Consider the following 12,528-nt stretch of genomic DNA (forward strand, 5'->3'; position numbering starts at 1 on the left):
TTCATATAACACCCTCCACCACTTCCGTATCACAGTCCTCAAGTCATTCAAGTCTACTAGACACGTGATTGAGATAACGCGTGTATCCCCATGACACACATATTGCATATTCATTAAAGCCCTTGAAACTTGGCTCGTCTACAGACAGAGAACACCAGAACCTATCACTATCTCACACACGTGTACACGCCCGATCAGACTGTTGTGAGAGAAGCCTCACGCTAAATTCTTATCTTAGTTTGCATGCAAGTTCAGCTCATCGTTTCCTTTTTGCTCTGTCCATTGTGTCTCAAAAAACCAGCTGGTCCAGTTTAACAGCAGTAAACTCTTGCGCTTTGTCTTCATGTTTTTCTATGTGTCATTTTCTCTGCTGCTCTGTCATCAAGTGTCTTTCATCTGAAAGAGTGCATGATGACTTAAGTACAGTGTCAGAACCATCAGTCTCCTGTTGGCTGCCAACACTGTGTGTCTGTAGCCGTCTGAGCTATAAATCACTAGACTGAGGATTTCCTTTTGTGGACTAAGATCACAATTTCCAGAAGTGAGTTCTGTAGGTTTAGGAAATCAAAATTAGGACCAGATTAAGTTTAGGATTAAGGTTAAATTTGTACAGAATTTTCAAGAGTTTGGGTCAGTGGTGACCTTATTATGTGGCAAGAGGACTCGTGCCACACTCATTTGTGGTTACAGCAGAAAGCTCTGGCTGGTGTGTATGCATTTCATCATGCAGTCTATTTAATGGCCTCATCACAGGAAGTTAGCATGTACAGAATCCAAAATTGCAAATAATTTGATTCTATTGCCTGCAGATACATTGCTACTCAAGATGAAACCACAGTCTTCCTCATTGGTAAAGTCAATTATGAACAAAAAGCACAAAATGTTAGTTGCATGGCAAACAGGAAACCACACAAAACAATATACAAAGTCTCACGAGGCCTTCTGCTGTGGTGAGTGATTTTTTTTTTCATTTGATGTGCATTTCATAAATGTCTTAAACAAGCCTGTATGGTAGGTGTAAGAATTTCCACATGTTCAAATTCCACATGTTCTCCCTTTTTTATGATTTTTATTATAGTAGTGGCATACTGTACCATCTATAGCAGCAGTAGAAGTAGTAGTATAGTAATATTTTTACTTACTGGGTGTTCTGGTAGACCTCCACTGAGCTGTTGAGTCCTTCCAGCTGTCCCATCAGAAGCTGTAGGTTGGAGTTAACATAACTCAGCTCCAACAGAACCATCTCTTTAACCTTGTTGTTAGATGTCGCCCTGCACAGGGAAGAGGTTGGGGAGGGAGAGACAGATGCAGAGAAAGAAAAAGTGAGACAGAAAGGTCATAAATAGTTTGAAATAAAGAGAGGGAGGAGGGAAAGAAAAGTAATATCAGGCTTGTTATTATCCACTCAGATGCAGCCAAACTCTCCTGCAGCTGATTATTAAAACAAGCGTGCCTCCCCGAGTGTTCTGGACCGCAGACCTGCGTCACTGTGCCCTGCTGTGCACTTGATTTATTCTCCTGCACGCAACAGCAAAACCAAAATCTCTGAATCACAACTGCAGCACCCGTGTAGTTCAATAGACTCTTTCCCCTTGGCACAATGGGGAGCGACAAAGTAACGCTATAGGTCAAAGGTCAGATACACAACTGCAGCCCTGCAGCTGGTGGGGTTTGTTCAGGGAATCTTTAGCATGGTGAGACCCTCCTGCTGTGTAAAAGATATCTAAATTAAACATAAAATACTTTGTACCATATAGATACAAAAGGGGAAAAAAGGCTTTACTAGAGAATTAGACTGATCCATTTTTGTATAACCAATTGTCTAAACAATATATATCAATATATATTTTTTGTATATTTTACTAGAATTTGGAAATAAAACTTTTCACTTTTATGTACATGTTTGTGTTGAGGTGAGGAAGATCACATTATTACACTATGTGCCTGTGTGTGTGTCTGTGTGCACACAAGGGGTTAGGACTCACTGCACAGCAGAGATAAGGTTGCAATGATACCTCCAGTATCATTGTGTGTGTGTGTGTGTGTGTGTGTGTGTGTGTGTGTGTGTGTGTGTGTGTGTGTGTGTGTGAGTGGCTGGATCCTTTGTAAAGCAAAATTTATGATGTACTGCCAGTTTAAGAAAACAAAAACAGCCTTTCACATGCAACCATGGTGATACCAGGTACCACACACACACACACACACACACACACACACACACACACACACACACACCTCAGTGGTCTCACCATATTCTTATCTCTGTTTTACAGTGAACCCTAACACATTCTTTGTGAGTCCTGACTAATGAGACACATACACACATGTACACACCTGCCTCAAACCTCTAAACCTGGAGATGTTTTACTGATGTCAGTGAGAGTCTGTCACCTGATCTCTCTCTAGCCTGTAATTACAGAGGATGTGATATTTAACAAGGAAACGGAGATGTAAAGAAGTGCTGGCAAGCAAGAGCTTAAAAAAAAAAATCAGTTCAGCTGAAGGTTAAAGAGCTGAAAAAACAAAACTAGGTTTTAACCAATATAGTCAATATTATATTTTATATCTTATTTTCACAGAATAAATACCACAAGTTACAACAACAAAAACAACAACAACAAACTATGTTAAAAACTCCATTTAAAAAGCAAGGAATATAATGTAGCATTGCATGTGGTGGACTTGTAGTAGAATCATTGCAGTCTACTACAAGAACATATGATCCACGTAGAAACACTTTGATCTTTTAAATTGGTACTTTCTGCTTTCTGGTCTTGATTCATATTCTTAAAGTCATCACTGCAGGTAAGCATGGCTATACTACATTACCAGATTACTGACTCCAGTTTTTCTCTTCATACAACACACTGGAACATAACAGATATTTCAGCCCTTGCTTGAGTTTCACACCACACCATCACTTCCTTGTGGCCTCCAGAGAGGTTTCTGGAGAGGTTTGGTCTGGGGAAAACATTAGGGTGGAGGAGGTAGAGGTGCTGTGGTTTGGACAGGATGGATGCCAGCTCTCCAGCCTAGAGGCTGTTATTAATATCTAATTTAATATCTAATATCATCCAACAGTGTGTGAGAATCAAGCTGCAAACCAGAAAGTGTGGTTTTGCTGAAGTTTTCCTCATCCTCTTCTCAGGAAAGATTGTTTTCATTTGGCTGAGTAACAGTTTGTAGTTTTTCCCTCAAGGCCTTTGATCTGAAGACAGATATCTGGTACAAATGTTGATCACTGACAACTATAACTACTATTATACTGCATAACGCACTACATATACCTTGCCTGTGTTGGATTTTTGTATCTCTATCAGTCTTTTTCTGCGAGAAGAGAAGAGAAGAGAAGAGAAGAGAAGAGAAGAGAAGAGAAGAGAAGAGAAGAGAAGAGAAGAGAAGAGAAGAGAAGAGAAGAGAAGAGAGGAGAAGAGAAAACTGGTCTGACCAGACTGACTCCACCTGTTGCTGATAGAGAGAGGAATGCAGAACAAGAGATTTGGAGGAAAAAAAAAAAGAGGTGGAGAGATTGACAGCACCGAATGACAAAAAAGCAAAAGACACACAAGCAGTGTGCTCAAGGAAAACAAGGATTTAGGTTCAACCTGGGATCAAAATGACTCATAAAACCATCATAACGGGATCTTTTAATGTTGCTATTTTCAAATAGTGTTTTTCATAAAGACTTATACTTTGGCACACGCTGACGTCATTTTCTGGACCGCTCACACATATGGAAGGTCACAGGTAGAAATACAGTCAGGCTGTATACGATTTGAGGCCTTAGAAATAAGCTGAGAACATACCTGAACCTTAAAAATGCATACAGGCTGTTCTCTGTGCTGCAGCTGGGCTGGCAGATGCACACACACACCCACACACACACAGAGTCCATTTGCCCCTGGCCTCAACTGGGCAGACTATGTGAAGCACTGGAGGAATGTGGAAGCTTCTGAGGCTAACAGTAGGCTTAGCAGACCTCATGCACACACACACACACACACACACACACACACACACACACACACACACACACACACACACACACACACACAGGTCACCAGACTAATCTGAATGCAAACGGAAAGAGAGATGATCCAGGAATCCCAGTGGGAGAAGTTGAGACAGCTACAGTAACACAGTCACAGTAAAGACAAAAGATACCACAGGACACCTTTTTTCTTTTCTTTTTTTAAAAAAAACAGCAGACCCTTAACTGTCCTGACTGTTGCAACATACCATCCCTGCCAATCACCATAGTAACAGAGACAACTGTATAATTAAACGTAATCCAATACGTTGAGTCTGCAATAAACACCACTTTTATGAAGCTAATAACAATATATTTCTGTTGACACTTTGTCAGCTAGAGTTCAGAGCTTTTCTCTGAACTCTAGGATTTGGCTTAGAATTTATGACAATAAAAAGTCAAAGATGGCTTATGACTCTAGATGTTTTCTGCGTCCTATTTTATCTCTCCAGGCAGCAAGTAGCTGACAGACTTGTTATTTTTCCAGTATAGCAGGTTCTAAAACGGAGTTCAGGGAAACAAATCATTCTCCTTTTTCGCAGCTCTGAACTAGATTGGAAATTTAAACTAACCAACAAATCTAGAAAAATATCTTAGAAAATAATCTTAGAACATTTTCATTTTCTTGATCTCCAAAATGTACCTCTAACTAATTTCTGTCTTCAAGTTTGCACAAGCCAGCACTGTCCTTCTGAGGAGATCAGACATGTAGCGTTAGCCTATATGCTTCATAACTTTGTCGATCCATTTGTCTAAATGAGGCAGTCATAACAGATACTGATTACAGGACAGTTGTGCCAGGTTACAAAGTGTTTCTTAACCTCAACTCTGCTCTACAGACAAACAAAGGCCTTTGCTTTGACAGCTACAGGAGGAGTAGCTATAGGAGGAGGGGTAAACACCTGCACGCACTGCATTGTTGGTCAAGTGCGACTGAGCGCTCTTAACCATACATGTATCATTTTTGACTGGTGGAGCAGAGCTTCAGCCTAGCTTAAAGCTTTGTTGACACTGTTCTTTGCAGACAAGCCTTCATTTTGTTTCGCTGGTGACTGTACAGTATAATATGTTTCTGAAAAGATGTAAGAATTCAAATACAAAAGGCCGCTGTTGATACAAGGAGTGATGGTTGTGACAGCTAAAACTGTATTTCAAAACCTTTAAAATAAGCCTGTAATTTTGTGTAAGAAGTTGCAAATGCTGATGATTTCAGCAAAATATCAATACAGAAATTAACCCATTTATATTCTTATGTTTGGGTGCCACTATTATGGATGCATAATTAGACAAAGCATGATGATCAGTTTAAATACAACGTGCTATTCTCCATGTTGTCCAAATGTATGCAAAAAAGCAGGAAACAGCATTCAGAAAATTGCTTTTGATTCAGAGAGGCCCACCAGACTGATCCATAAAAGGTCTGAGGTTGGAAGATGTATGAGATGACAGTAAACCTCCTCATTTTTCTCCTGCTGAGAAATCTGATCCAAAAATTCAGTTATTCAACCCTACAAGACCTAATATTTCAGCAGAAAGAAGACGACTCTCATATTTATTTTCAATTTATGTTTGAAATCCAGAGAATAGAGAGAGACACAGATGTGAGCTGCTGAATAAAACTCATCCTCTTTCATATTTAATTCACCTTTGATGCCAGAAGGTCTGGCCTGTACAGTTGGTACAGTAGGTGCATAGAGCGGAACACAACAATTGCAAAATCATGACAGGAAGCATCATAGTTTTACAGTCTATGATCAAAATACAAAAGCCAAGCGAGATGTTTACATTGGACAGCAGCTCTAAGCCACAATATACAGTGGCTCTTTGTTTTCAGGGTATAAGGAATGCTCCTCTTCAAGATTATTACCTAATATCATCTGCCTCCCTCATGTTGTTTTAAGTCTCACATCAAGAATATGACAACTCATGACAGAACAAAGAAAGATGTGAAGACAAACTTGTCCCAACATCAACACACCAGCTGTAGTTTATTAGAGGTCACATGTACCATGGTGACATAACTGACTAACAATACAGAAGAATGAATGATACATGAAGGTGAGAGAGATAAACTTGACTGGTGCGGTCTTATTTAACAAAGGCAAATGCATATCTGGGTTTGTATGTGTGTATTGTTGCGTGACCCATCCTGCACTTTGTTTTTCTTGTTAAATATGCATATTATAATATGATTCAATCTTCCCACAGTAAACAAATTAAAGAAACACATGAAAGTACTGTACAGTGTGTATGCATGAACTATAATCATCAGTTTAGTTCTTACTTCAGCAGGTTCTCAGCTCCAGCCCTCATCCTCATCTGTTTGATGATCTGCTGGTTCACACTGGCTCGCTTATTCTGCAGTTTGCTTCGTCCGGTTTGGGCGAACGGGTTACAACCCTGAGACAAGAGGAAGAATGAACAAACATGTCAGCAAAACACAATGACTCATTAAAATGTAATAAGTGAAAAAAAAATCATGAAAAATTAGCATTCTCTGAAAAAAGTAGGATAATTTCCTAATTCATGTTTTTTTACATTACAATGATTTTGTTAGCAACAATTATAAAATAGCTAACATTTCTGTGAGCCATTCTAACTGTATTTTTATCTTTATTTATTCATACCAGGTCTGTCCCAAACTATTATTCCCATAAAAAGGTTGCTGGCAGACAACCAATGAGCAGTGGTTGTATGGGCAGTAAATGATACATTCATCTGATATCAACATTTTTTTTGTATTTGGCTTTTAAATCAGTTTATGAGAATTTTTACTTTATCTTTCCTCACTGATTAAACAGTAAAAATAAATCCATGTCGGGTGTGGATGGAGCTGCACATTGTGATATGGTACTCAAGTCAAACACATGCTGCTTTTCCTCCCACTGTGTTTACACATAACGGCCTGTATGAGGCTGTACTGTGTGTCCTTGTCCCTATCACAACCACCAAGTGTCCCAGCCTTACTAAGTCAACAGGCTGTCAGTCACAGCCGTGCAGATAAACTGGTCTTAGACATTCATGGTGACTGACTCACAGCACAGCAGAGGTGTGGTCTGGGCTGTACATCAGAGCGCAAAAAAAAAAAAAGAAAAGCAAGACGCACTGTAAAACCAGTCAGTTTACAGTTCTCAATTTGCAACTATTTTGCATTGTAGTTATGTATCTGAGTCGGAGGTTAACAGCAAAATGAGTTCCAGCTTCTACATCAGCAACATTACAAACAACCAACAGTGAAAAGGCAAAGAGGTGAGGTCCCAGCACCAAAACAACACATGGAACAAATATTCCTGTGACCACAGAATAATTGATGACAAAAAACGAAACCAAAAACATAACTGCAGTGAGATGTTTTTTTTTTTTTAACATTTCAAGGTGAAAGTCAGTCAGGGTAAGATACTCAACAGCAACAGGAAGGATTCATGAGGTCATGTTCAGCAGATCTGACATCAGCCTGACTCAACTTTCTAAATGACTTGATTTTTATTTTTTAAAAAAGAAGTCCCCTATAACATATGAAATGCAGATTCATTCATTCTCAGTTTCATTTACTGAATAGAAAAAAATGTAAATTTGAAGACAATGATCTCTTTGTTTTTAAATTCGCAGATTTACTCCTATTTTGCTAAATTTGGAATGCCCAATTTTCCTACAGTGGATGCTTCATTTGAAAGGACATTATGCTGTCCTACCAGAGATTTCACACCACACTGTAGATGCCTCACTCAATTAGTAGGATTTACTCTAAAGCTGCGGAAAGCATGTGACCCCTACTGGCTTCCAGGTAAGTAATGTCATTCTTGAGGGCATATTTCAACTCTATAATACAAAAGGTCAAGTGGTTGCAACAGGGGTCACATTTGACTGGAAGTTTATCTGTTCTCTGTGTCCACTCAGCTGTGTCACTTGGGTGTTCCTGTGAAAACACTATATTGACCTACGAGTGTAATGATTAACCATTTATACAAATGAAAGCCTCAGCGCCATATCGAAACTGCCGGGGGCGTGGCCCCGCTAGATGTAAGAGCAGCAGCTATTTTTAGAGTGACGGCAGGGAGAGGACGTGAGCGCGCGGCTGGAGAGGGCGTGGACTCATTGCAGTATGTCGACACGTCAATCATTACATCAAGAGTTGAGTGTATGCGAGCCAGGGAGTGGTTAGTGATGGTTACCACAGCAGTATGTCCTGTTTCCGCCTTAAATATGTAGTACGCAATGAAACGTCATGATAGCATTCCAAAGTGATGATCTGATCCTGTGTAGTGACGCCACTTATATCAGCGACCATTACCATCCCTGGTGACGGTCACATCGTCAGGATTTACGTGTCATCCATAAACCTGCTGATTAATACCAATTTATTTGGTATTTAGTCTGAGTCAGAAAGATTATGAGTTTAGTTTTTGGACATTGTTGTATAATATGTACCTTCAGCATTTCTGATGTTGATGCTTAAAAAACGATAAGTTCACATTTTTCCGAGTCTGTCTGAAAACAACACTCACATGCCCATACAGTATGAACAGTTTCCAGAATAAAGGAACAGTGCTGCATTACTTGTCACAGCACCACACGATCCATTAAAATGCTAACTTAATCAACATGATGTTGAGCGAGACATGAACTGACCCCTTAACTCCAGCTACACTGATGCCTTACCTAACCCACTGAACCCCTCCCTGGCACACTCGAACAGTACAGCCTTTCTCAGTAGGCGTACAAAACACTTCATTAGAGCAAAACAAAGAGTCCAGTCCATTATCATATCCATCAAATAGAAAGTCATTTGGCTGTTGTATAACTATGGCTTCATAAAGAACATGCGGAGCAATGGCTCATGGGATAGTCGGTTTATACAACTGGTGATTAAGACTGGCAAGCAGCCAGGAAGAGGCGTCAGCCATGAACCAGTTATGGCAACGTAACTGACTCACAATTGCTTGTTCGCCCAGTAAATAAACCTAGTATCTCAATATTCACGCCTCTCCATGATGAAGTGAATGACTAATTCATGTACGTATCCACTTCAGTTGTGATAACGAATACACCTTGAGAGGTTGCTCAAAAGGGAGTAAGCTTCTTTCAGTCCCAAAAGAGATGTCTTTATATTCAGTGAACTCCTGCAAGAAATCATCTTTAATTTGCCTTTTTTTCCAATACAGGCCCTGCTGGGGGAATTTGAGTGTTCCTCAGAGTCAAGAGAGCCGGTCTGGTCTGTAAACCAGGACACATGTTGTCAATTTGTGTCTGTGGTCTGGCTGTAGGACGGCCTCGGGCCAGATGCTACGTCAATGCTCTTGTTGGCCGAGGAGGATGAGGAGAAGAAACATGCCGATTCGGCTGTTTGTCCTGCCATCTTTCCATCCTGCAGCCGTGCAGTCGGACCTCAGCCAGCTGGAGGTGAAACAGTGGACGGCTGGGACGGAAGCCCTGAACCACAACAGCTCCCTGCAGCATCGGTTGAACCCAGTGAGGCCTTGTAAATCATTAAACTCATTTTCACCCAATAGAAAAAAGGGGAGACAAAAAAAATGGAAGGAAAGATCATCTTGGCTCCACTTGGTTAAAATTTGACCAAATTGTTTCCAAATTGCAAATCTCTTTAACATGACAAACTGAGAACTCAGAACTCATTGCCCTCTGGTTTCAGTGAATATGCAACCCTTTTCATACTGAGAAGTCCTTCCGCAATTAAAGACTCTTGAGTGTTCAACACAAAGGACGAAGAAAATGAAGAGAGGGTGAGAACAATGGAGCGAGCAGGAGGAGTTCGACTCTACAGTATGTGTTACAGTAATAAAGGAAACAGCTTATAACCGAGGCAATAGGCTCTAGTACTTTCTCCCAACATGCCCTGTGACAGTGCCAGACCCTGGCTCACACTGACCTTTTTATAGACACAGGAAGTGCAGCACAGAGCCTAAATCCAGACAGCGTTCAGAAGGGGATTCGGGGGGATTGAAATACACAAAGGCCCTGTTCAGATGCACATCTAGACATGCTTGCCTATAAAAACACTCCAGTTGAGGACACCAACAGCATGGCAGACAGGCAACACAGTAAAAACCCATTAGATAATCACTCAACCACTGCCAAGTGCTTTTCTCATAGCCTCAAACTAGGCAAAGTCACAGCTCCTCTCACTGAGGGCAGCGCTTGAAAATGTTACAGTCGCAGGTACATGAGATGGAAAACTGGTTAGAAGGGTTTCTCTGCTGGTACTGTTGCAATGAATGCTAATGGCTTTTATGATTGCCATTGGACAATGATGACTCACCGCCAATTTACATGATGAAAAGGCTTTGACTTCAACACAAATACAGGTGGGGGGAAATGCTCTTCTTCTTGTCTGGGTAACAGTTCAGATAACCTGCCACCATCATTTACATTTCAATCATTTAGCTGATGTTGTTATCCAGAGCACCTTCCCCGTGTGCAACTGGAAGATACAGACAATCAATGAGGAGGTCAAGGGTCCAGTGGTCTTACAATGTTCCCTTAAGCACAACAGTCATTTGTTACGAAGCACTAATTAAGAAAATAAATAGAGCAAGCTAAGAAGAAATATTAAGCTTTTTACCAGATCAAAAATAAAAACAAAGCCCGTCTGCCAGAGCTATCTAAGTGCAGCAGGCTAATCTCAGCTAAGTTTACCAGGGGTGTCAACAAAGCTTTCCCTATTAACTGCCAATCACATCAGTCGCACCTCTCACAGCCAGCAGGGAGCAGATAACGTTAATTATGGGATGTTTGGTCACTGCTCTTTCTTTTCTTTTATTATCAGTCACTGATATGGAGATTCCAACTGCTATTCCTGGATTAACACACACACACACACACACACACACACGCACGCACACACACACACACACACACACACACTGACACCTGAAGCTGACAGCGTTGTAGTTTCTGACACATCAGGAACTGCTGCAGTATTTGTTGAACTAAATTTAAGACTGAAACCATGCTAACAGTAAAATGATGACTTCAGAATTTGTATTATATTAGAAGTTATCTGTGTGGTATCTTATATACACCTTAGTTTTATTAACCTGTATTTACTACGTTGGATAAAATAGTTACTCTACATTTTTAATGTATCTTTAGGTTTTATTTTTTGATTTATTTATTTTTTAATGTTTTTCCTCATGTGTACAACACCCTGAGTTACAACCAGCTACTGTGTGAAAAGTGCTATGCAAATAAATCAATAAACGTATGAGGGCTATAATTAAAACAGTGAACAGGCAGCCTACATATTAAATAGCCTAACTACGAATAAGTAGGCTAACGAATAAAAAAATAAAATACCATCATATCTGAACGAGCTGAATATAATCTAAAATCTGTTTCTGGGGCTCCTTTAAATGCTATATTAACATTGAACACAGTCATGCCAGAAACAAGCTAAAGTCATTATGTTTCTACTCACAGCTGTGAAAATAAAACTATAACTTCCTCTCAGTGTACATTAGCGTTAGCTGCATGTTTTGTGAAAAGCGAGGAGAAGCAAAACTCACCTTTCGGAAATAATTGTTGTCTCCTCCGCTGTCTTTGATGCCGTTTGGTAAAAGAGCGTCCGTCATCCTGAAGGCTCGGACTCTGAGACTCTCAGAGAGAAAAAACTAATGAATTAAAAGTGTATTTAAAGCAGACTGCTGCTGTTCAACAGGTGAGTATCCTCTCTCCTCCGACACTGGCGCTGATCTGACTTCATTCCTCTCAACCAGGGACTTTTCCACCAGGAACCAGAAACCCCGCCCAGATGGAGAAAAAGGGCTGGGTGGTGCATTCACAACAACACACATACTTACACACTTACACACACACACACACACACACCTGTTTCATTCATACAGCACAATACGTGAACTATCTTCTGTTCAACAGTATAAGTCTCATAAATTTTTATTGATTTGCAGGCAATAAAGTTACATCATCTGATGCCAGTTGGCTCTAATAAAGTAGATCAATTGTGTGCTAAAATCAGCCAGTTTGAAACTGCATGCCTACTGGTTTTGTTAAATTTATTATATTGTATTTCGTTATGTATTGTCATCAAAATGCCAATCGACTGTGAGTCCACTCAATTACAGAAGAAGAGAGACAGAAAGTCAAATAAAAAAGTAGTGTGTGGATAGAAATGACCAAATGCAATGAGTCCACACTGCAATATAGTCATTTTACCAGTTATTATATATTATCACTTATAGGTTATAGGATAATAGTTAGGTAATTTATTTAAAGCGTTAAAAAATAATACTTGTAATATCTATCACCTTAATATCCAAGAGCAACAGAATAAAAGGAAAAACTGTGGACTTGCTGACCTCTCTGTCAAAGTGTCAATGCTGTGGGTTTATTTTGATTATTTATTTGTGGTTTTGCCACAAAAAATATTAAATTACCTGTTAAAAAATCTTATAATTACAAATTACTGCTTAAAATCTAGAATCTATGAATACACAGATATTGTTCATTTCAATTTTAACTGG

The 12,528-nt window shown here is 39.8% G+C and overlaps 1 protein-coding gene across 2 annotated transcripts in view; it reads right to left on the minus strand.

Moving 5' to 3' along the window:
* Positions 1 to 11,752, minus strand: part of rhpn2 (rhophilin, Rho GTPase binding protein 2) — a 29,855-nt gene extending 18,103 nt beyond the window's left edge. The window contains exons 1-3 of one of the 2 annotated variants that reach the window (XM_067595957.1): positions 11,554 to 11,752; positions 6,315 to 6,430; positions 1,143 to 1,271 (exon numbers count right to left, since the gene is read on the minus strand). In XM_067595957.1, coding sequence (XP_067452058.1) covers positions 1,143 to 1,271; positions 6,315 to 6,430; positions 11,554 to 11,619 — 311 coding nt within the window. In that variant the 5' untranslated portion in view covers positions 11,620 to 11,752. The remainder of the gene's footprint in view (positions 1 to 1,142; positions 1,272 to 6,314; positions 6,431 to 11,553) is intronic. The other variant, XM_067595956.1, reaches the window with a different exon arrangement.
* Between the last annotated feature and the right edge of the window lie 776 nt (positions 11,753 to 12,528).

This window comes from Thunnus thynnus, chromosome 1, assembly GCF_963924715.1.
Source record: "Thunnus thynnus chromosome 1, fThuThy2.1, whole genome shotgun sequence".
NCBI lineage: Eukaryota > Metazoa > Chordata > Actinopteri > Scombriformes > Scombridae > Thunnus > Thunnus thynnus.